The sequence below is a fragment of the Pongo pygmaeus genome, chromosome 9 (assembly GCF_028885625.2).
Source record: "Pongo pygmaeus isolate AG05252 chromosome 9, NHGRI_mPonPyg2-v2.0_pri, whole genome shotgun sequence".
NCBI classification, from domain to species: Eukaryota; Metazoa; Chordata; class Mammalia; order Primates; family Hominidae; genus Pongo; species Pongo pygmaeus.
In genome coordinates, this window is record NC_072382.2 from 124,837,377 (window position 1) to 124,861,685 (window position 24,309).

The window sequence follows — 24,309 nt, forward strand, 5'->3', positions numbered from 1 at the left end:
GAGATTACAGGCACCCACCACCACACCCAGCTAATTTTTGTATTTTAGTAGAAACGGGGTTTCACCATGTTAGCCAGGCTGGTCTCGAACTCCTGACCTCAACTGATCTGCCCACCTGGGCCTCCTAAAGTGCTGGGATTACAGGTGTGAGCCACTGTGCCTGGCCAGTCAATTGTTGAGTGGTCTTTGCAACTATTGAATTTATTTTGGTGATAGCCATATCCTTCTGGAGATAAAGATTTTGACCTTAACCTTACTCTTACTTATGATTAGAATGTCTTAACATTGATCTACAATGCAAAAACAAACAGAAAAATGAAATTAAAACCTCTTTGGATGCTTACACTGTACAGTTACTCGCACCACACAGCTTTCCTTCCCAGCTTCATTGCCTGCTGTGCACTGGTACAGTCCAGAGTAGGACATGGTAAGATTCTGCAGCAGAACTCGCCCAGGGTGGTTGTAGTCTGCACAAGCAGAAAGAATGACTGTAAATCCCTTTAGTGATGGTATCTATATTTATTGTTTACTTTATTGTATCACTGACCTGAGATTCTGTAATACTATTTGATAAGAATGAAATGATGGAAAAGATATCCTTTGGGAACACGAGAAGAAAGGTAAACATTTTTTTTAAGTTGTAGCACATTCTCAAAAGTTACAAAAGATTGTGAACATTTAAAGGATACTAAACATAATATTTAGATATAGTGGATTTATGTAGTACATTTCTTCCAATCTCTTTTACTACTTTTACATGTCATTTGAGGAAAGGAAAGACAGATTTTCTGTTCTAGTTAATGGATTTTAAAAATGGAAGTTCAGGAGGTTCAGCAGGGTATTTCAGGTCACACAGTTGCTGAGAAAGCTGATTTAGAGCTCGTGGATAGAGGACTATTTTGTTGGCTCAATAGATTGGTAGGAAGATGACTTACCAATCCTAGATTTGGGAGGCAGACGTTCATCCTCTCCCTCTTTCTCTCGGATTCGCTGCCAGTAATACACAATGGGCTCTGTGCCAGAGGATGACTCACACTGCAAAGTCAGGTCACTTCCTTCTGTCAGCTCTCCTTCCAACTCACACTTGGGCTTGGATGGTCTCACTGGCAACAGCAACAACAAGCAAAAGTGTAGTGATTCAAAGATCCCCAAACACCAGATTCAATGGAAAAATTATGTCCTATTGAGTTGCTTCTCCAGCCATCCATTTTGGTCAACTTTTGAGTGGGGATTCAACTAGTCTTGCTTTACACTACCCCCAGCAAAACATCCACCTCCATCCCCTAAGCACACATACCCCCAACTCCAGTGGTGCTGTTTTAATTTTTGGGGCAGAGGCTGCCTCATTACTTCTCAAAGAAGACACATTATTATTGGACATTTTAGGAAAGTTGAGCATGGTTTTACTGATACAGAAGTGTATTAATTTGGAAGCAATTAAGTAGAACTTAGTAGCTCTTGCTGTCAAAAAACAGAAATGAATTTGAATCATATCTGAGAGACTTAAATATGAAGATCCCACTTAAATATTAGAGAATATGTTTTGTAATAGACAACTATGGAAAATTGCTCTTATATTTTCATTTTTTATTATGGCTATAATACAGAAGATACACATTTCTTTCCAGGGAACTGGACGAGGTGACCTCTGAATGTGTAATACAAAGTACTGAACATGATGTTTTGTACCACCGTGATGCGTATGGCTATCCCTCTTAGATACCTTAGAAATAAGCTGTAGACATTCACTTTGGCATCCTATCTTACCTAAGACTTTTAAGATGACATGGCTCCACACGTAGCGCCCTGAATTCTTAACCTTACAGGTGTACCGGCCCTCATCACTGGGCTTCAGAGGTTCAATCTGCAAGGAGGCATCTCCTGCCAGGAAATTGGAAGCAAAGGCCACTCGGCCCTTCTGTTCCTCAGTCAAGTTATTGTAGACATGACGACTGGAGTAAGTGATCACCTGTGGGATAGACCGAGGCAGAGTCAAGCAGCGTAACTCTCAGCCTGCCTTTCCTGATGGTGTGAAGAAGAGGAAAGGGAGTACTCCCAGTGGCACAAAGTAGTCAAGCCTGGGGCTAAGAGTCCAAGAGACCTCTGTTCTAAATAAAAGTTAAAAATACAGTACATTTGCACCTAGGCCTTGCCTCTCCTTCCAAAAATAATAACACTTCATGTTTGTGTAGCATTTTTAGTTATAAAGTATTATTAATTGCTCAGAACCACTCCATCTTACAGGTAAGGAATTTGAAGTTTGAGTTACATACTGAAGTTCACACAGCTAAGTCAAGGAAAGGAGGAAAATGTACGAGTGTAGAGCTATGCATATATTAAGCATAGACTTGTGAAAGGAAAAGAAACCTCGAGACCCCTTGGGAAGCCAAAGGGAAGGTTGAGCTTGGAACTATGTCAGCAAACCTGCCTCCCATTCTTTTTTTTTTTTTTAAGTATTTGAGAGACTTCTATGAGACAGGACTGTTTACTTGGTTTTATTTATTTATTTATTTATTTATTTTTGAGACAGTCTTGCTCTGTCGCCCAGGCTGGAGTGCAGTGGTGTAATCTTGGCTCACTGTAACCTCCGCTTCCTGGGTTCAAGCAGTCCTCCTGCCTCAGCCTCCTGAGTAGCTGGGATTACAGGTGTACACCACCATGCCCGGCTAACTTTTGTATTATTGGTAGAGACGGTTTCGCCATGTTGGCCAGGCTGGTCTTGAACTCCTGACCTCAGGTGATCCACCCTCCTTGGCCTCCCAAAGTGCTGGGATTACAGGCATGAGCCACCATGCCTGGCCTGCCTTCCATTCTATTCCTGAATAAGAAATAAGGTAGCTACAAAGATGAAAAAAAAAAAAGCTTACAGTACTCCTGCACAATTTGCCTACAAGGAGACTGCTTGTGGACAAAGGACAGAGAGAACTCACAATTACCCCTCTGCACACATGAGATAAATGCATATCTTATTGCTTCCTTTGCCCTATTTCACTAAGCTGGACTAATTTTTTTTTTTTTTTTTTTTTTTTGAGACGGAGTCTCACTCTTGTCGCCCAGTCTGAAGTACAATGGTGCGATCCTGGCTTACTGCAACCTCTGCCTCCTGGGTTCAAGCAATTCTTCTGCCTCAGTCTCCTGAGTAGCTGGGATTACAGATGCATGCCACAACGCCTTGCTCACTTTTGTATTTTTAGTAGAGCTGGGGTTTCACCCGTGTTGGCCAGGCTGGTCTTGAACTCCTGATGACCTCAGATGATCTGCCTGCCTCAGCCTCCCAAAGTGCTGGGATTACAGGTGTGAGCCACTACGCCTAGCCCTAATTTTTTATTTTAGTAGAGATGGGGTTTCACCATTCTGGCCAGGCTGGACTCAAAAGTCCTGACCTCAGGTGATCCACCCTCCTCGGCTTCCCAAAGTGCTGGGATTACAGGTGTGAGCCACTGCGCCTGGCAAATCTCTTCTTTGGTTCAAGTGATTAATAATCAAGTGAAATTAACAAGGAAAGACATATAAACAGAGAAAAAGAAATGATTTATTTGAAATAGTATCAAGGAGAGTGTCCCAGAAAAGTTGGTGGCATTTGAGCTAGGCTTTGAGAGGCAAGGAGAAAAGGCCTGGAGGGAGCGTTCCAGATACACAAAAGGGCACTAAAAAAGGCATGCAAGCATATGGGCATCTCCCAGGCACCTTTCCGCTGCAGCTGTTCCAAATTGTTTCACTCAAGCCCTCAACCCTGCCCTCAATCACGTGATGCTCTGCAGCTCCTCAGCTCCTTTACTGAGAAGGTTCTCTCAATCAGATAAAACCTATGAACTCTGACCCAGAAAAAACTCACATATTATTTTGCAGATAATTCCATGGGGTTCCTAGCACTCAAGGGAAAGCCCTCTGCTTTAGGCACAGATGGGGAAGAGCTAGGATCACAGCCCTTCTCCTGGATGTGGTACTTGTTTGTTCTAAATGTTTGTGGGGGCAAGACGCGCGGTGTTTCATGCCTGTAATCCAAGCACTTTGGGAGACCAAGGCTGGTGGTTTGCTTGAACCCAATAGGTTGAGGCTATAGTGAGACGAGACTGTGCCACTGCACTCCAGCCTGGGTGATAGAGTGAGACCCTGTCTCAACAAATAAAACAAAATTTAAAAAAAGGAAAAAATGTAACTGGGTGCAGTGGCTCACACCTGTAATCCAAGCATTTTGAGACACCAAGGCAGGCACATCACTTGAGGTCAGGAGTTCGAGACCAGCCTGGCCAACATGGTGAAACCCCGTCTCTACTAAAAAATACAAAAATTAGACAGGTGGCCTGGCGCGGTGGCTCACGCCTGTAATCCCAGTCCTTTGGGAGGCCGAGATGGGCAGATCACCTGAGGTCGGGAGTTCGAGACCAGCCTGACCCACATGGTGAAACCCCATCTCTACTAAAAATACAAAATTAGCTGGGCGTGGTGGCACATGCCTATAATCCCAGCTACTTGGGAAGCTGAGGCAGGAGAATTGCTTGAACCCGGGAGGCGGAGGTTGTGGTGAGCAGAGATCGTGGCATTGCACTGCAGCCTGGGCAACAAGAGTGAAACTCCGTCTCAAAAAAAAAAAAAGAAAAAAATTAGGTGTGGTGGTGTGTGCCTGTAATCCCAGCTAGTCAGGAGGCTGAGGCAGCAGAACCACTTGAAACTGGGAGGCAGAGATTGCAGTGAGTGGAGATTAGGCCACTGCACTCCAGCCTGGGCAACATAACAAGACTGTCTCAAAAAAATAAAATGAAATAAATAAATATTTGTGGCTGAGTATGGTGGCTCACGCCTGTAATCCCAGTACTTCGGGAGGCCGAGGCGGGTGGATCACGAGGTCAAGAGATCGAGACCATCCTGGCCAACATGGTGAAACCCTGTCTCTACTAAAAATACAAAAATTAGCTGGGTGTGGTGGCACATGCCTGTAATCCCAGCTACTAAAGAGGCTGAGGCAGAAGAATCACAGTAACCCAGGAGGCAGAGGTTCCAGTGAGCCAAGATCATGCCACTGCACTCCAGCCTAGGGACAGAGTGAGACTCTGTCTCAAAACAAGACAAAACAAAACAGAAAAATGTTTGTAGGGTGTTGTTGGCCCCACATCCTGTTGTACTCCATAGGAAGGGTAGGTTTCGTTTCTTTTTTTTTTTTCTTTGAGACAGAGTTTCACTCTTTTTGCCCAGACTGGGGTGCAATGTCATGATCTTGGCTCACCACAACCTCCGCCTCCCAGGTTCAAGTGATTCTCCTGCCTCAGCTTCCTGAGTAGCTGGGATTACAGGCATGTGCCACCACGCCCGGCTAATTTTGTATTTTTAGTAGAGACGGGGTTTCTCCACGTTGGTCAGGCTGGTCTCGAACTGCTGACTTCAGGTGATCTGCCCGCCTCGGCCTCCCAAAGTGCTGGGATTACAGATGTGAGCCACCGTGTCCAGCTGGAAGGGTAGTTTCTTGGCAGGTGGTAGAGCTGCCTTAGTAATGCAAAATTTCTGGGATAGTTGGAAAAGAAGGAAATGCGTTCACAACAGGAAAAAACTGGAAGCTCTAGGGTTTGTCTCCATTCAAAGACTGAAAGTAAGGGGGCCTTACACCTGGAGATAAGGCAGGTAAGCTTGGAACACTTAATAGGTGCTCTATTAATGTTTCTCTTTCTTTCTGATTTGTCCATATTTCCCCCAGATGCATAATCACTTACAATGAAGTCAGTTTGTACTTTCTAGGAGAATGAAGAGAAGCAAAACCTAGAAGACAGTGAAGCACTGGGTAATTTTTAGGAGCTTTGGGGTTTTGTGGGCTTTGAGAGGTGGGTGACCTTTTTGGCCTGAGGGCTTTGGAATTTCTTTCTTGTTTATCTTATTTATTTATTTTTGAGATGGAGTTTCACTCTTGTTGCCCAGGCTAGAGTACAGTGGCGTAATCTCCACTCATTGCAACCTCTGCCTCCTGGGTTCAAGCGATTCTCCTGTTTCAGCCTCCGAAGTAGCTGGGATTACAGGCATGCACCACCACACTAGCTAATTTTGTATTTTTAGTAGAGACGGGGTTTTACCATGTTGGTCAGGCTGGTCTCGAACTCCCGACCTCAGGTGATCCACCCGCCTCAGCTTCCCAAAGTGCTGGAATTCCAGGTGTGAGCCATCGCGCCCAGCTGCTTGTTTATTTTAGTATTTGGATTAGTATCCAGAGATGGCTTTGTCTTGAAATGTATATTTGAATTTGAAGAATCTTAGTAGCTGTGGTCCAAAGTAGAATCAGGCTGCTTTGGACTGCTAGAAGAACAGTACAGCAAGCACTTTCAAACTGTTTTCAACAAACTCACATTAAGAAATACATTTTTCTGGCCCGGGGCTCATGCCTGTAATCCCAGCACTTTGGGAGGCCAAGGCAGGCAGATCACTTGAGTCCAGGAGTTCCAGACGAGCCTGGCCAACATGGTGAAACCCTGTCTCTACTAAAATTACAAAAATTAGCCAGGCATGGTGGCACACGCCTGTAGTCCCAGCTACTCAGATGGCTGAGGCAGGAGAATTGCTTGAGCCCAGGAGACAAAGTTTGCAGTGAGCCGAGATCATGCCACTGCACTTCAGTCAAAAAAAAGAAACACATTTTTCTTCATGACACAGCGTACACATATATAACTGAAACATGAGTTTCATGAGTATATGTGCAGTATGCTCTGATATTGTCTAGTCTATGTTAAAAGAAAACAAAATGACCAGGCGCAGTGGCTCATGCCTGTAATCCCAGCACTTTGGGAGGCCGAGGTGGGCGGATCACAAGGTCAGGAGATCAAGACCATCCCTGGCTAACACGGTGAAACCCCGTCTCTACTAAAAATACAAAAAATTAGCCAAAAAATTAGCCGGGTGTGTTGGCAGACGCCTGTAGTTCCAGCTACTCGGGAGGCTGAGGCAGGAGAATGGCGTGAACCCAGGAGGCGGAGCTTGCAGTGAGCCGAGATCGCGTCACTGCACTCCAGCCTGGGCGACAGAGCAAGACTCCATCTCAAAAAAAAAAAAAAAAAGAAAGAAAACAAAACAAGGCTGGGCGTGGTGGCTCACACCTGTAATCCCAGCATTTTGGGAGACCAAGGCGGGCAGATCATCCGAGGTCGGGAGTTTGAGACCAGCTTGACCAACATGGAGAAACCCGTCTCTATTAAAAATACAAAATTAGCTGGGCATGGTGGTGCATGCCTGTAATCCCAGCTACTCGGGAGGCTTAGGCAGGAGAACCCAGGAGGCGGAGGTTGCAGTGATCCAAGATCGTGCCATTGCACCCCAGCCTGGGCAACAAGAGCGAAACTCTGTCTCAAAAACAAAAAACAAAAAACAAAAAACAAAACAAAATTTCTTATCATTTAGGATCCACTAACTAGTTGTGATACAGATTTTGAAAAAAACGCTAGGCCGGGCGTGGTGGCTCACGCCTGTAATCTCAGCACTTTGGGAGGCCAAGGTGGGTGGATCACAAGGTCAGGAGATTGAGACCAGCCTGGCCAACATTGTGAAACCCCCATCTCTACTAAAATACAAAAAAAAATTAGCTGGGCGTGGTGGCACGCGCCTGTACTCCCAGGTACTCAGGAGGTGGAGGTTGCGGTGAGCCGAGATTGTGTCACTGCACTCCAGCCTGGCAACAGAGCGAGACTCCGTCTCAAAAAAAAAAAAAAAAGAAAAAACACTGTGCCAGGCCGCAGTGATTGGGATTGCTGGCTGGGAAGTCAAGTGATCTCCACACGGAAGCCTCTCCTCTGACAGCTGTGTGCCTGGCTCTGATCACTTATCCTTTCTAAGCCTTAAGATCCTGAACTATAAAAGGGGGCTGCATTACTTCAGAGGATTTTTGTGGGAATGAGATAGTAAGCATTCAAGTGTTAGCATTATCATTTTTATTAGCCTGGTTCTGGGTTCAAGAAGGCCCCTAAGGTTTTAAAAATTGTTCGGCTCAATACCCAAAGAATACTAATCATTCTCTTCCCGGAAAGAGCTGGGTCCAGTTGCATTTTCTCATGGCCCAATAACGAGAAGCACACAAACTAGGAAAGAAGGGAATTTATCACTGTAACCAGATACAGGGAGAAGGTTGGAGATAATTCCACCAGACCAACTCAAAAGTGTACAATTTTCTTAGTGCTTATATAGGTTGGGGTTATGTGCCTATGTGCAGTATAGCATTTGCCTAAGTCTATAGGTAACTAATTTTGTTTCAACTAGAAGGTCAGAGGCCAAAAAAATGCTTGCTAAGTCCGATTAAGCTGTGAGGGTCTCAGTATCTTCAAGATCTATCTACTGTGGTACTGGAGTGATTCATTCATTCTTTCTTTCTTTCTTTTTCTTTTTTTTTTTTTTTTGAGACAGTTTCATTCTGTCACCCAGGCTGGAGTGCAGTGCCACGATCTCGGCTCACTGCAACCTTTGCCTCCTGTGTTCAAGCGATTCTCCTGCCTCAGCCTCCCATGTAGCTGGGACTACAGGCACATGCCACCATGTCCAGCTAATTTTTGTAGTTTTAGTAGAGATGGGGTTTCACCAGGTGGGCCAGGCTGGTCTCAAACCCCTGGCCTTAAGTGACCTGCCCACCTCAGTCTCCCAAAGTGCTGGGATTACAGGCGTGAGCCACCGTGCCCATCCGGAGTGATTATTCCTATCTTATCTCATTTACAGCTTGGTCTGAAGAGCTGCCTTAGACTTTCCAATAAATCTATTCAAACAACTGCCTCTGTTACCTTGGCTCGTCTCAGATTTCGACAACCCAAGTCAGGTCCTGGCACTAGGAAAGTGAAACTGTCTCCGTTATTTTGACTTGCTCCAGGATAGGGAGAAGCCTATGCACGTCTCCTACTGACCATATGTTTATATTTCTAGCTTTGATGTCTGGGCACTGATTTCCCTAGGTTTAATTATTTGCTCAGTGTTAAGGCAGTGCTGTGGAAATTTGTCTGTGTAACTGGAGTGCTGTGCAGGCCTGTCTGTGTGACTGTCATGCAGGCCCATCTGTTTGATTGTTAGGGAGAAATGGCCTGCCACAATTCCACACATTTGTGTAGCAAAACTACCCTGGCTGAAAATCTGTTTCCCATCACCTGTGCACACTGATGAAGGCTTGGCCTTCTGAATGTTACACCTATGCCAGTGCAGTCTGGACCATACCTCATTTTTGACTCCTGCCCTCAGATCTCTGAATCTCGTTGTCCCCAAACCTGATGTTTCTTGACTCTGAATAGTGTTTTCTGATAGATCTCGGCTTTGATTATGCAGTTTTTTCTTTCTGAAATGCCTTTTCCTCTTGTATTTTTGCCTCAACAACACCTATATAAGGCCTCAAGATCAAGCTCAAGGACCACTTTCTGAATATAGCCTTTCTCGACTCCCCAGTTAGAATGGTGACTCCCTGCTTCAACCTGTGGTGTTTGGGGCATACTGCTACCATAGTGCATAGTACATTCCGGTAGGTATGACTCCATCTGCTTTTCCTCGCTTTCCCTAAAATCTTGTCTCCACACACACACACACAAAGACACACACTTTTTTTTTTTTGAGACGGAGCCTAGCTCTGTCGCCCAGGTTGGAGTGCAGTGTCGCAATCTTGGCTCACTGCAACCTCCGCCTCCCGGGTTCAAGTGATTCTTCCGCCCCAGCCTCTCAAGTAGCTGGGACTACAGGCACACACCACCACGCCCGGCTAATTTTTGTATTTTTAGTAGAGACTGGGTTTCACCATATTGGCCAGGCTGGTCTTGAACTCTTGACCTTGTGATCCACCCATCTTGGCCTCCCAAAGTGCTGGGATTACAGGCATGAGCCACTGCACCCAGCCACATTTTTTTTTTTCTTTTTTGAGACACAGACTCACTCTTTTGCCCAGGCTGGAGTACAGTGATGCAATCTCAGCTCCCTGCAACCTTCGCCTCCCGGGTTCAAGTGATTCTTCTGCCTCAGCCTCCCAAGTAGCTGGAACTACATGTGTGTGCCACCATGCCCAGCTAATTTTTTTGTATTTTTAGTAGAGATGGGGTTTCACCATATTGGTCAAGCTGTTCTCGAGCTCCTGACCTCATGATCTGCCCGCCTCGGCCTCCCAAAGTGCTGAGATTACAGGTGTGAGCCACTGTGCCCGGCCTGACACACACTTTTTTTTTTTTTTTGAGATGTTGTCTCATGCTGTCGCCCAGGCTGGAGTGCAGTGGTGCGATCTCTGCTCACTGCAACCTCCTCATCCCGGGTTTAAGCGATTCTCCTGCCTCAGCCTCCTGAGTAGCTGAGACTACAGGCATCCGCCATCACTCCTGGCTAATTTTTGTATTTTTAGTAGAGACGGAGTTTCACCGTGTTGTTCAGGTTGGTCTCGAACTCCTGACCTTGTGATCCGCCGGCCTCAGCCTCCCAAAGTGCTGGAATTACAGGTGTGAACTACCACGCCTGGCCATCACACACCTACTTTTAAGAGACAGGTCTCACTGTGTTGCCCAGGCCGAGACTGTCTCCATATTTAATGAAGAAAAAAGGGATAAGGTATAGGCAAGCATCTGACATCTTTGGAAAGGTGAAATTATACAATTGCAAGATAGTCTTTTTTGCGGGGTGGGGATGGACTCTCACTCTGTCACCCAGGTTGGAGTGCAGTGGTGCGATCTCGGCTCACTGTGACCCCCGCCTCACAGGTTCAAGCAATTCTCCTGCCTCAGTCTCCCAAGTAGCTGGGATTACAGGTGCCTACCACCATGCCTGGCTAAATTTTTTGTGATTTTAGTCGAGAGAGGGTTTCACCATGTTAGCCAGGCTGGTTTCGAACTCTTGACCTCAAATGATCTGCCCACCTCGGCCTCCCAAAGTGCTAGGATTACAGGTGTGAGCCACTGCGCCCGGCCTATTTTGTTTTTTATCCTAAGAAATGTAGTGTTGAGACTAAGCAGTTCATCAGGGTGTGATGGGAGAAAAATGAACATCAATTTAGTCCTTTTGCAAACAAATAAAAAAATTAAAAATATGAATTTCAGTGGTTTGGGGCTGTTTGTATTATGTCATTCCTGGTGGACTTGGAACAATTTGTTAGGACTTGTATAGAACAGATGGAGCAGCTCAACTTTCTGGCAGTCATTCTGCTGTGCCATCGCCTGCAGAGCAATCGTAAAACTGCTCTGAATGGAGATGGATGCAGATCTCTCTTGATGTTTCAGATCAGGATTTTTCCGCCATTTGGTCTTTTCTTGGAGAAGAAGCCTACATAGCACATATTATACTTTCACATTATTTATGAAGGTAATACAGCTAGTGGTTCTCAGACCAGGCACTGAGGTCAGGGTGCCTAATTTGTTTTTTGTTCATTTGTTTTGTTTTGAGATGGTCTCCTTCTGTCACCCAGGCTGGAGTGCAGTGGCGCCATCTCTGCTCACTGCAGCCTCAACTTCCCATGCTCCAGCCATTCTCTCACCTTCGCTTCATAAGTGGCTGAGATTATAGGCCTGCACCACCATGCTCAGCTGATTTTTGTAATTTTAGTAGAGGTGGGGTTTCACCATGTTGCCCAGGCTGGTCTTGAACTCCTGAGCTCAAGTGAACCTCCCGCCTGGGCCTCCCAAAGCGCTGGGATTACAGGCATGAGCCACTGTGTCTGCCCAGCCCAGCCCAGAGTGCCTAATTTGAAAATGCAAATTAGGTGACCTTAGGCAATGTGTCACTATGTTTGTGTGTTTACGCACATGTGGGCATATCTCAGCTCCTTATTTGTAAAATGGGCCCATTAATCCTAGTTATGAGTATTACATTAACAAATTTTAAAAATTGTTTTAGAAATGGGGGTTCTCACTCTGTTGCTCAGGCCTTCTGGAACTCCTGGCCTCAAGCAGTCCTTGCACCTCAGTCTCCCGAGTAGCTGGGACTACAGGCACAAGCTACTGCAACTGGCACATATTAAATAACATGAGATAATATGTGCTAAACAGATTTGTACCTGGCATATTTATTGGTTTCTTTGTTCCTACCTTTCTACCTACCCCTCCCCTCCTTTCTTAAAAAATAAAAATTATTTAAGAGATAGAGTCTCACTGTGTCACCCAGGCTGGTCTCAAATTCCTAGGTTCAAGCAATCCACCCACCTCAGCCTCCTGAGTAGCTGAGATTGCAGACACTAGCCACTGTGCCAGGCTCTTTGTAAAAAATTATTAAATGTCTTTTCACTATAACCTCTAAGAAGGCAAGGACTATGATGTCTTCTTCACTATTGTATCCTGGTACCTAGCATGGCATACAGTAAGTGCTAAATAAATTTGTGTAATCTGAATGATTGAATAAATGGACATCCTTGCTTCACAGTATCAACTGAAGACAAGCAGGGAATTGTGACTGCTTAAAGCCATATCAAGGGCTTTTTGAAATCAATAATTAACATCCTAATCCTTATATTCACTTGGCTATATAACCAAGCAAGTCCTTTTTTCTTTAATTCAAATGAAAATACTTGGGTGAAAGTTAGATGTGTGAAATTGTTAATGAGAAAATTATCCAGTGAAACTTTTTTTTTTTTTTTTTGAGACAGTCTTGCTCTGTTGCCCAGGCTGGAGTGCAATGGCTCGATCTCAGCTCCAAGCTATTCTCCTGCCTCTGCCTCCCTAGTAGCTGGGATTACGGGCAGATGCCACCAGGCTTGGCTAATTTTTTTGTACTTTTAGTAGAGACAGAGTTTCACCATGTTGCCCAGCCTGATCTTGAACTCCTAACCTCAGGTTATCCACCCACCTCGGCCTCCCAAAGTGCTGGGATTACAGGCATGAGCCACCGCACCTGGCCGAAACTTGTTAAAGATAGTAAAACAGACTATTCAAAAGGGGCCACGGTAATAAGTATGAAGACCTATGAGTCAGAGATTGGGCTTGACTCTGATTCCAGCAAGTACAAGGGGAGTTTACAACCAAGGAGCAGGGTGGGTGTCATGAAATTACTAAGAGGGAACATCAGGGCTGAGGGGGTTTCTGGTTGAACCTGCTTGATAGGATTATTGTAGGCAGGACAGGGTGATAAGATACCAAGCGTAGAGCATTTTCACCAACCTGACTTGGCAGCATTTTTGCTCAAAATGCATTCTATGAGGGCAGAAAGGGAAGTCCAAGATTAGCTCTAGTCAGAAAGACCTCAGGAACCTGCCTCAAGTGTGATCAAAGAAGAGAATCTATCAGAGTCATTCTTGGATTTTTATTACAGGAACATGGGCTGTAATAAACATGAACATCACTTCATTCAGAACTGAGAGTATCAAATCTAGGCTGACCAAGAAGCTGTTAAAATAAACATACTCAGAGGTCGGGCACAGTGGCTCACACCTGTAATCCCAGGACTTTGGGAGGCCGAGGCAGGTGGAACACCTGAGGTCAGGAGTTCGAGACCAGCATGGCGACACTCTGTCTCTACTGAAAAAACAAAAATTAGCTGGGCGTGGTGGTGGATGCCTGTAATCCCAGCTACTCGGGAGGTTGAGACATGAGAATCGCTTGAACCCAGCAGGTGGAGGTGGCAGTGAGCTGAGATGGCGCCACAGCACTCCAGCCTGGGCAACAGAGGAAGACTTCATCTCAAACAACAACAACAACAAAAATTAGCCAGGCTTGGTGGTGCACGTCTGTAATCCCAGCTGCTCAGGAGGCTGAAGCGGGAGAATTGCTTGAATCCTGTGAATGGAGGTTGCAGTGAGCTAAGATCGAGCCATTGCACTCCAGCCTGGACAACAGAGTGAGACTCTGTCTCAAAATAAAAAAATAAATAAATAAACCTACTCAGGTTGAAGTGACCTCGCTCTACAGAGAACAGATAGTATCTTAGGATGTTGCTGTATGCGAACAAAATGACAAGCAATATCAATATAATGAGGTGATGTAGACAGCTATTTAAGCAAGTTAAACTACAATAGTGATCCTGAAATCTGTTTTCAGTGAAAACCTTAGCTTTTCCCAACATAAACCATGTTATAAAATTAGTGGTATAGACAGAGAAGAGGAAAGGACAACTTTTTTCTTTCTTTTGCTTTTGTTTTGTTTTTGTTTTTTTAGAGACAGTGTCTGGCTTGTTGCCCAGGCTGGAGTACAGTGGTGTGATCTCAGCTCACTGCAGCTTTGACCTCCTGCACTCAAGCGATCCTCCTGCACTCAAGCGATCCTCCTGCTTCAGCCTCCTGAGAAGCTGGGACTATGGGCATGTGTCATCACATCTGGCTAATTAAAAAACTTTTGTTGGTACAGAGGGAGTCTCACTTTGTTGCCCAGGCTGGTCTTGAACTCCTGGGCTCAAGCAGTTCACCCCCCTCAGGCTCCCAAAGTGTTGGGATTACAGGTGTGAGTCACTGCACCAGCCTGACAACTTCTTATTTATTTAGAGACAGGGTCTTGCTATGTTGCCCAGGCTCAAGTACAGTGGCTATTCACAGGTGTGATCATAGCTCACTGCAGCCTTGCACTCCTGGGCTCAAGTGATCCTCCCACCTCAGCCTCCCAAGTGGCTGACACTACAGGTATGTGCCACCACATCTGGCTAATTTTTCTTTCTTTCTTTTTTTTTTTTTTGAGATGGAGTCTTGCTGTGTCACCCAGGCTGGAGTGCAGTGGCATGATCTCAGCTCACTGCAACCTCCACCTCCTGGGTTTAAGTGATTCTCCTGCCTCAGCCTCCCAAGTAGCTGGGTTTACAAGCATAGGCCACCACACCCGGCTATTATTAGTAGAGACAAGGTTTCACCATGTTGGCCAGACTGGTCTCGAACTCCTGACCTCAGGTGATCCACCCGCCTTGGCCTCCGAAAATGCTGAGATTATAGGTGTGAGCCATCACACCCAGCAATACTCTTTCTTCTCAATAGTTTTGTATCTAAAGTCTTTCAAGTAGAAGCCAGATGAAAAAGGAATTCCAGCTCTTTCAGAGCCAACAAGAAAGACTGGAAGACTGAAGAAAGGCAAATGCAGGAGGACAAGAAGGAGGAGGGACTCCAGCCAGGTGTCTACTTACCACTTTTTGGTTCCCTTCATTATCGGTGAGCAGCCATTCAATATCCAGAGTGTCTTTTTCTGGAAGCCCCAGTTGATGGTGGCAGGGCAAAGTGACTTTTTCCTCTGCCACTCTCTTGATCTCAGTGTGAGTCCCCAAAGTTCCAACATAGTAGGAAACTGCAAGAAGAAAATCTTTAATGAGTAATGCAGAGACTGGATGGCAATGTGTGGGGAACAAATATGACAACAAAGAATTATGGGATGTTCCCGTGGGCAAAGGCATGTCGAGGGGTTGCAAGAGTCCTAGACCAGGAGTACTAGAAGTCCTGGTCTCACACTGGCTCCTCCGTTAACTGAATTCATCACGTCTTCTTTAACCACCCCAAATTACAACCTACTAGTGACTGTCTTTCTTACCATACTTGGTCTTTATGAACAATGAAATTGCTCATGTTAACTTTTTTTTGGAGATGGAGTTTTGCTCTTGTCACCCAGGCTGGAGTGCAGTGGCACGATCTTGGCTCACTGCAACCTCTGCCTCCTGAGTTCAAGTGATTCTCCTGCCTTAGCCTCCCGAGTAGCTGGAATTACAGGTGCTTGCCACCACACCCAGCTAATTTTTGTATTTTTAGTAGAGACAGGGTTTCACCATGTTGGCCAGGCTGGTCTCGAACTCCTAACTTCAGGTGATCCACCCGCCTTGGCCTCCCAAAGTGCTGGTATTATAAGCATGAGCCACTGTGCCCGGCCTGTTTGTTTGTTTGTTTGTTTGTTTGTTTGTTTTTAGAGAGATTGGGTGTCTCTCTGTTACCCAGGCTGGAGTGCAGTGGTGCAATCATGGCTCATTGCACCCTCGACCTCACCAATTCAAGCGATCCTCCCACCTCAGGCTCCAGAGAAGCTAAGACTATAGGCACATGCCACCATGCTGGCTAATTTTTTTTCTTTTTTTTGAGATGGAGTCTCGCTCTGTCACCCAGGCTGGAGTGCAGTGGTGCGATCTCAGCTCACTGCAACCTCTGCCCCCCAGGTTCAAGCGATTCTGGTGCCTCAGCCTCCCAAGTGGCTGGGATTACAGGCGCACTGTAATTTTTGTACTTTTTAGTAGAGATGGGGTTTCACCATCTTGGCCAGGCTAGTCTTGAACTCTTGACCTCACGATCCACCCTCCTCAGCCTCCCAAAGTGCTGGGATTACAGGCGTGAGCCACCGCGTCCGGCCATGCTGGCTAATTTTTTGTAGAGACAGGATCTTGCTCTGTTATTATGCCAGGTCCCAGGTTACTTCTGGGCTGAAGCGATTCGCCAACCTTGGCCTCACAAAGTGCTAGAATTGCAGGCATGAGCCACTGTGCCTGGAAACAACTGTGTTTTTGATCTTTCTGTCTTCTATTAGCAGAGGCTTCCAAGAAGATGATACTCATGGAAACTGCACTAAGTTGCCCAGAAACTCATGTTCTTAAATTATAGAGTCATAGCCATTTGAAGCTGGAGAAAACCTTACAGATGAACCTTCTTACTTTCTTTAAGTCTAGTAACAGTTGTTGCTGACCAGTAGCATGTATTTAGAAGGATGAAAAGACAATTACACAAATAGTGTAGTATAAAGGGAAATTATTCATGATCAAAGGGCTATGCAAATTTAGAGGAGAGAAATTATAGGCAATTAATTATAGGGTTCAGGAAAAGCTGAAATCGTTCCAGGGTTTTGTAAATATTAGAAACAGAGTATGTAAATCATCTAGTATAGTGTTTAGCACTGAGTGGCTCTGAATAAAAGGCAATTTATTTTATTATGGAGAAGGTGACATTTGATATGGAGCTTGGAACATGGAATTCATGTGGATAGAATAGAGGAGGAGGAAAGGTGTTGAGATGTTGGGGGAGATGACGGGATCAAAGACACAGGATGGGAGAGGCGGTGGGGGGCGGATATTCAGTGAATGGTAATAGTTCAGCTTGGCTGGTGTGAAGAAGAAATGTGGAAAAACAAAACAAATTATGCTGGAAAAGTGAAGCAGTTGATGGGATAAAAGTCCTTTCTTGCTGCAGTGAGCACAGTGACATGATCTCTTGCTTAAGGAAGAGATAATTTAGGAGTTGTGTGTTGAATGCACAGGAAAAGGGAAATATTGAGACAGACATTTGTGAAAATGCTATTAAATTTTTCCAAGTAACAGATATTGCTCTAGGATAGTGGTGAAGGTAGTAAAAAACAAATGATGGATTTGCGAGGTAATGTGAATAGTCAAAACTACGGAATACAGCAACTGACTGGATCTAAGAGGAGAAAGAAAAAGGATTCAAAAGCAAAGATTGGGCCAGGCACGGTGGCTCACGCCTGTAATCCCAGCACTTTGGGAGGCTGAGGAGTGACGATCAACTGAGGTCAGGAGTTTGAGACCAGCCTGGCCAACCATGGCCAACATGGTGAAACCCCATCTCTACTAAAAATACAACATTTAGCTGGGCCTGTGTGTGGGTGCCTGTAATCCCAGCTACTCCAGAGGCTGAGGCTGGAGAATCGCTTGAACCCAGGAGGCAGAGGTTGCAGTGAGCCAAGATCGCACCATTGCACTCCAGCCTGGGTGACAGAGCGAGACTCCCTCTCAGAGAAAAAAAAGCAAAGATTGTTTTCAAGCTTGCATGACTGGTAGGATGGTGATCGCAGTAGCAGTGATGGGGAAGCCAGGAGTACGATGTGTTTTATTTGGGGGTGAGCTGGGGAGGGTAGGCACTGAGTTTAGATTCAAGTCCATTGTGATGCAGGCATCTGTCCAACAGGCATCCCTGTGTTCTTTCCCCAACCATGGCGCCTCCCTTTCCACTGCTGATGCTCACACAGCTCCACAAATAGTGTCCACCCTCAGTTGTTGTGTTAGAGGAAGTCACAGCCCTGCTTTGCTTTATTTCTTTATTTTTCATTTCTCTTGTGCCTCTAAATGAAGCTCTTGGAAACACTTCTGTTCCATCCGTTATGCCTGGGCTAAACTGTCTCAGGTCCCTTAATTTCTCTGCTTTTTCCCAAAAACAGTTTTTTTCCTCCCACTGAGACAGGAAGTCAGGGGTTGGCATCCTCCCCAAAACAGGCTTCAATACCAGGTCAGGCTGGGTTCCAGGTTGCTCCTTAGAGCCTTCCTAGAGACAGGTTACTACCCCCCTCCCCCACCGCCCGCCCCCTGGCCCCCGACCTCTCTGTGAGTGCAGAAATACCTTGCGGAACAAGTGGGCTCTTACAAGGAGTTCCTGCCTCCCTTAGAGACACATATTCTTGTATCCCCCCAAGTTCTATCTTCCATTCTCTGTAGTTTCCTGTCAGATGGTTTCGAAATATGAAACAGCCTTTTTCTTTTCTTTTGAGATGGAGTCTCTCTCTGTCACCCAGGCTGGAGTGCAGTGGCACGATCTCAGTTCACTGCAACCTCTGCCTCCCGGGTTCAAGGGATTCTCCTGTCTCAGTCTCTGGAGTAGCTGGGATTATAGGCGTGTGCCACACTGACTGATTTTTTTGTATTTTTAGTAGAGACGGGGCTTCACCATGTTAGCCAGGCTGGTCTCAAACTTCTGACCTCAGGTGATCTGCCTGCCTTGGCCTCCCAAAGTGCTGGGATTACCGGCGTGAGCCACTAAACCCGGTCTCCCTGTTTATTTTCTAATTCTCTCATTCCCTGTTTATTTACCAAAATTGATTAGCAGCCAATCTGTGGGAAGGAAAAGGGCTTCCGGTATTCCTGCTTTCAGGGAAATGAGATGAAGAAGAATGCAGCAGGGGAGATTGTGCTTCATTCTACAGCAAGGCTGCTTGGGCTGACACTGCAGGGGAGGAGCCCTCAGAGGCATCTGAAACGGCCTTCGCAAGTGTTATATCAGTGGGAAAATTATAACAGTAAGCTAAACTAACCCACCCTGGATCTTCCCTTTCCCTTAATTATTCCTGGGCTATTGGGCCAAGCTAACTTTGGAAGACATTTAGGTTATAGTTTAAATGATAATAGGCCTTGCCCAAAACTCAACCGCTTTTGCAAAGCTAATGGGAAGCCATCAGGCTGGGAAGGAAAGGAGACTAAATCCTGGTAAGGCGCAGGCATAAGTCATTGTCAGCCATTACTCCAGAGGTCATAAGATATGCAACTTCCAGGCCTGGTGCGCTGGCTCACGCCTGTAATCCCAGCACTTTGGGAGGCCAAGGCAGGTGGATTGCTTGAGTCCAGGAGTTTTGAGACCAGCCTGGGCAACAAGGCCAAACCCTATCTCCACCAAAAATGCAAAAATTAGCCGGGCATGGCGGCCAAGCCTGTAGTCCCAGCTACTTGGGAGGCCGAGGTGGGAGGATCACCTAAGCTTGGAAAGTCGAGGCTGTTGTGAGCCATGATTGCACCACTCTACTCCCCTGTCTCTATAAAAAAAAAAAAAAAAAAAGATATGCAACTTCCCTAGTTATTCCTGCAAATAACACTATTGTAGAACCTAAGATTGGCCCTTTGAGCTATCTTTCCAGGTTTTTTTCTTTTTTTGAGATGGAGCATCTCTCTGTCACCAGGCTGGAGTGCAGTGGCACAATCTTGGCTCAGTGCAACCTCTGACTCCCTGGTTCAAGTGATTCTCCTGCCTCAGCCTCCTGAGTAGCTGGGACTACAGGCATGTGCCGCCACACCCAGCTAATTTTTGTATTTTTAGTAGAGACAGGGTTTCACCATGTTAGCCAAGATGGTCTCGATCTCCTGACCTCGTGATTCACCCACCTCGGCCTCCCAAAGTGATGGGATTGCAGGCAAGAGCCACCGTGCCTGGCCAGGTTTTTTTTTTTTTTTTTTTTTTTGAGATAGTCTTGCTCTGTCACCCAGGCTGGAGTGCACTGGTGCCATCTCCTCTCACTGCAACCTCCGCCTCCCAGGTTCCAGTGATTCTCCTGCCTCAGCCTCCCAAGTAGCTTTTTTTTTTTTTTTGTATTTTTAGTAGAGACAGGATTTCACCATGTTGGTCAGGCTGGTCTTGAACTCTTGGCCTCAAGTGATCCACCCGCCTCAGCCTCCCAAAGTGCTGGAATTACAGGTGAGAGCTACCATGCCCAGCCTCCTCCTGCCCAATTTTATGTGGCTTCCAGGATGTCTGGTTCTCCCATTATCCTGTAAGCTCCTTGAGATCAAGTACCATTCATTGCTGCCTTCTCATAGAACTCAGCCCAGGGTCTCACACTGCAGGTATTCAATTAATATTTGTTGAATTTATTTGAGTGTAACCCACATGCTCATTTTTACCAATGAGGAAACTAAGACCCAGGGGTAAAAGAGACAGCCCAAGGTCCTACAACTCATTTAGCAGCAGAAATAACCCATATGATAACCCATCCTCCCAGAATTACTATAAAGCAGCTTTAGAATAGCTGGGAAATTCACTGGTTTGCAGTGTAATAAGCCAAGCTTTGTTAAGAAAGAGCTTTGTAAGAAGGAGCTCTGGCTTAACCCTGATCACTTTCCACCAGACACAAAAATGCTCAAATGAAACCAGTGCCCTACATTCCAGGCAGAGCTAGCGAACCCAGCACCAATTTAGTGCATACAATAGATACTTAAACATTCAATAACGAATGCCAAGAGCCAGCTATGAAAGTTGCCAATTTAAGCCACTAGAGGGAATCAAAGGCTCAGATTCGTCTGATGTCCCAAAAAAACCGGAACATTGTGGTGGGTGGTGTGCTTTGACAGTCAGCCAAGTCCTATTTATACCATATCCAGAATTAAATACAGCAGTGCAGGGAGGAGCCCCTCTGTGCATACAAATGGCTTTATCAAGGCAGGGAGCCAGGAGATCAGGGCGCATATACTTCTAGTCTTCCTTGAACTTCAGTTTGTTAGACTCCAGGAGGCCACTGAGATTTCTACAGATTTCTAAGGTCCTTCTCCTTCTGTCCCTTTTTTTCTTTCTTTCTTTTTTTTTTTTTAAACATTAAAGCTTTTACATTTTTTTACATTGCTCAAAGGATCTTCTGTACTTTTTTTTTTTCTTTTTTAAACCCACCTAAGCAGAGAGGGGCCTGGGTTCTTCTCTTTTTTTTTTTTTTTTTTTTGAGACAGTCTCACTCTGTTGCCCAGGCTAGAGTGCAGTCGCTCAATCTCGGCTCACTGCAACCTCTGCCTCCCAGGTTCAAGTGATTCTTGTGCCTCAGCCTACTGAGTAGCGGGGATTACAGGCGTGCACCGCCATGCCTGGCTAATTTTTGTATTTCTAGTAGGGACGGGATTTCACTGTGTTGGCCAGGCTGGTTTCAAACTCCTGACCTCCGGTGATCAGCCCGCCTCGGCCTCCCAAAGTGCTGGGATTACTACAGGCCTGAGCCACCATGCCTGGCTTTTTTTTTTTTATTTTTGATCCAGATTCTCCCTCTGTAGCCCAGGCTGGAGTGCAGTGCTGCGATCTCGGGTTCATGAGTAACTGGGATTACAGGGTTGCACCACCCACTGAGCTATTTTTTTTAGTAGAGATGGAGTTTCTCTATGTTGACCAGGCTGGTCTCAAACTCCTGGCCTCAAGTGATCTGCCCACCTCAGCCTCCCAAAGTCTAGGATTACAGGCATGAGCCACCGCGCCCAGTCCTGGGTTCTATTTTTTTTTTTCCCCCAGACGGAGTCTCGCCCTGTTGCTCAGGCTGGAGTGCAGTGGCATCATCTCAGCTCACTGTAACCTCTGCCTCCCAGGTTCAAACGATTCTCCTGCCTCAGCCTTTCAAGTAGCTGGGATTACAGGCAGGCGCCACCATGCTCAGCTAATTTTTTGTGTCTTTAGTAGAGACGGGGTTTCACCATGTTGGCCAGGCTGGTCTCGAATTCCTGACCCCTTATGATCCACCCGCCTCAGCCTCCCAAAGTGCTGGGATTACAGGTGTGAGCCACCGCGTCCGGCCTCTGTCTTTAACTCCAAGGCTTAGCAGTGCTCATGGGGGCTGCTGAGCTTGTGTCTGCCATTTGATGGGTGAGAGGAAAGGGGCAGTCCGATCATCCCGTGGCTAGCCTTGGATTGCGTGGGCACTGGAAGATTCATCTTTGTTAGGAAAGACTTTAGAGATCATCAGTTTAACTTATGAGGAAACTGCACCCCAGAGAATTGAGATGTCACGTCACAAAACTAATTAGTGGCAGAACTGCAAGTAAGGGAATAGTCTTTGCTAGGATTCTGTTGCAGCATTTACCTATGGGAAGAGGTGCTGAGTGGTGGCAGTGGTAAGGACTGCCTCCTTAGGCACAGGCAGAATGCCTTCAGGGAAGCCGCAAGCTCTCCCTAAGTGGGAGCTTCTGCATGCACCTCAGGCACTTATCAAAGGACCTCTGGGAGCTTGAGAGAATTACCTTCTGAGCCTTAGTGTTTCCATCCGCAAAATGGGAATTAAAGAAGACACTGAGGAAAGCAGCTAGCACCGTGAAAGCACATAGGAGTCTCCCAGTAAAATGTTAGTTCTCTTCCCCTGCTCATCTCTGCTAGAAGGGACTTCTCACATGACTGCTGCCTACACTCAGTTAAGAGTAGTTTAAAGTTTTATCCTCTAAAAGGTATTTACATTTATTTCCTTCCCTCCTTCCCTCCTTCCTTTCTCTCTCTCTCTTTCTTTCTTTTTTCTTTTTTTTTTTTTTTTTGAGATGGAGTCTTGCTCTGTCACCCAGGCTGGAGTGCAGTGGCACAATCTTGGCTCACCACAACCTCCACCTCCCGGGTTCAAGTGATTCTCCTGCCTCAGCCACGTGAACAGCTGGGATTACAGGCATGCGCCACCATACCTGGTTAATTTTGTATTTTTAGTAGAGATGGGGTTTCGCCACGTTCGTCAGGTTTGTCTCGAACTCCTGACCTCAGGTGATCTGCCTGTCTTGGACTCCCAAAGTGCTGGGATTACAGGTGTGAGCCACCGTGCCAAGCCATATTTACATTTTCTTATAGATTCTCCTGAACCTTAAGACACCCTTCAAAGAGATGGGCAGGAGTAACTGTGGTTTTTGTTTGTTTGTTTGTTTGTTTGTTTTTTTTTTTTGAGACAGTCTTGCTCTGTCACCCAGGCTGGAATACAGTAGCGCAATCTCAGCTCACTGCAACCTCCGCCTCCCGGGTTCCAGCGATTCTTGTGCCTCAGCCTCCTGAGTAGCTGGGATTACAGGCCCACGCCACCACGCCTGGCTAATTTTTGTATTTTTAGTAGAGACGGGGTTTCACCATGTTGGCCAGGCTGGTCTCGAACTCCTGACCTCAGTGATCCACCCACCTCAGCCTTCCGAAACGCTGGAATTACAGCTGTGAGCCACCATGCCCTGCTATTATGAGATTTTATTGTGATTTTATTCTTTTTTTTTTTTTTTTTTTTTAGCTCATCAGCTGTTGTTAGTGTTAGTGTATTTTATGTGTGGCCCAAGATAATTCTTTTTCTTCCAGTGTGGCTCAGGGAAGCAAAAAAATTGGACACTCTTGAACAGTTTATTAAATTTGTATGCCTTTTCTCCTATTAATCTGCCTCTTGTCAGTGCTTTTCCATGAAACTTCAGCGGGCAGACGGGAAGTTTTCGCTTGACCCCGGCTACATATATAATTCTGTAGGAGGTGTGTGTGTGTGTGTGTGTGTGTGTGTGTGCATGTGTGCGCCTGCGTTCCAGATTGCTTATGGAACACTGTATGCAGTTTAAGACACAGCATGGTGCAATAGAAAGAGCATGAGCTTTGGAGTCTGAGAGGTCTGGACTTCAGTAGTGGCTGTAAGACCAATTAATTCCCTGATTGCTCCGAGTTGTTTACTTTTCTGTAAAAGGAAAATAAAAATATCAACTTTGGAAGTTATTGTAAGCATTATATATGATGTATGAAAGTGTCTAGCACTGGCACATGGTATGTAGCACACAGTCAGCAAATGGCAACTACTATTAATAATTGTACTTGCTGCATTTTTTTTTTTTTTTTGAGACAGGGTCTCAGATGCTCTTTCTGCCAGGCTGGAGTACAGTGGCACAATCATAACTCACTGCAGCCTCAACTGCCTGGGCTCAAGTGATCCTCCAACCTCAGCCTCCCAAGTAGCTGGGACTATAGGCTTTCACCACCACGCCTGGCTAATTACATTTTTTTTTTTTTTTAATTTAGACAGAGTCTCACTCTGTCACCCAGGCTGGAGTGCAGTGGCGTGACCTCAGCTCACCGAAACCTCTGCCTCCCGGGTTGAAGTGATTCTCCTGCCTCAGCCTCGTGAATAGCTGGGATTACAGGCGTGTGCCACCACATCTGGCAAATTTTTGTATTTTTAATAGAGATGGGTTTTCACTGTGTTGGCCAGGCTGGTCTCAAAGTCCTGACCTCAG

The 24,309-nt window shown here is 45.9% G+C and overlaps 1 protein-coding gene across 3 annotated transcripts in view; it reads right to left on the minus strand.

Moving 5' to 3' along the window:
* CLMP (CXADR like membrane protein) overlaps positions 1 to 24,309 on the minus strand; it is a 126,543-nt gene that overhangs the window by 12,603 nt on the left and 89,631 nt on the right. For 2 of the 3 annotated variants that reach the window (XM_054438090.2, XM_063671521.1), the window contains exons 2-5: positions 15,001 to 15,158; positions 1,768 to 1,969; positions 936 to 1,103; positions 345 to 467 (exon numbers count right to left, since the gene is read on the minus strand). In XM_054438090.2, coding sequence (XP_054294065.1) covers positions 345 to 467; positions 936 to 1,103; positions 1,768 to 1,969; positions 15,001 to 15,158 — 651 coding nt within the window. The remainder of the gene's footprint in view (positions 1 to 344; positions 468 to 935; positions 1,104 to 1,767; positions 1,970 to 15,000; positions 15,159 to 24,309) is intronic. The other variant, XM_063671522.1, reaches the window with a different exon arrangement.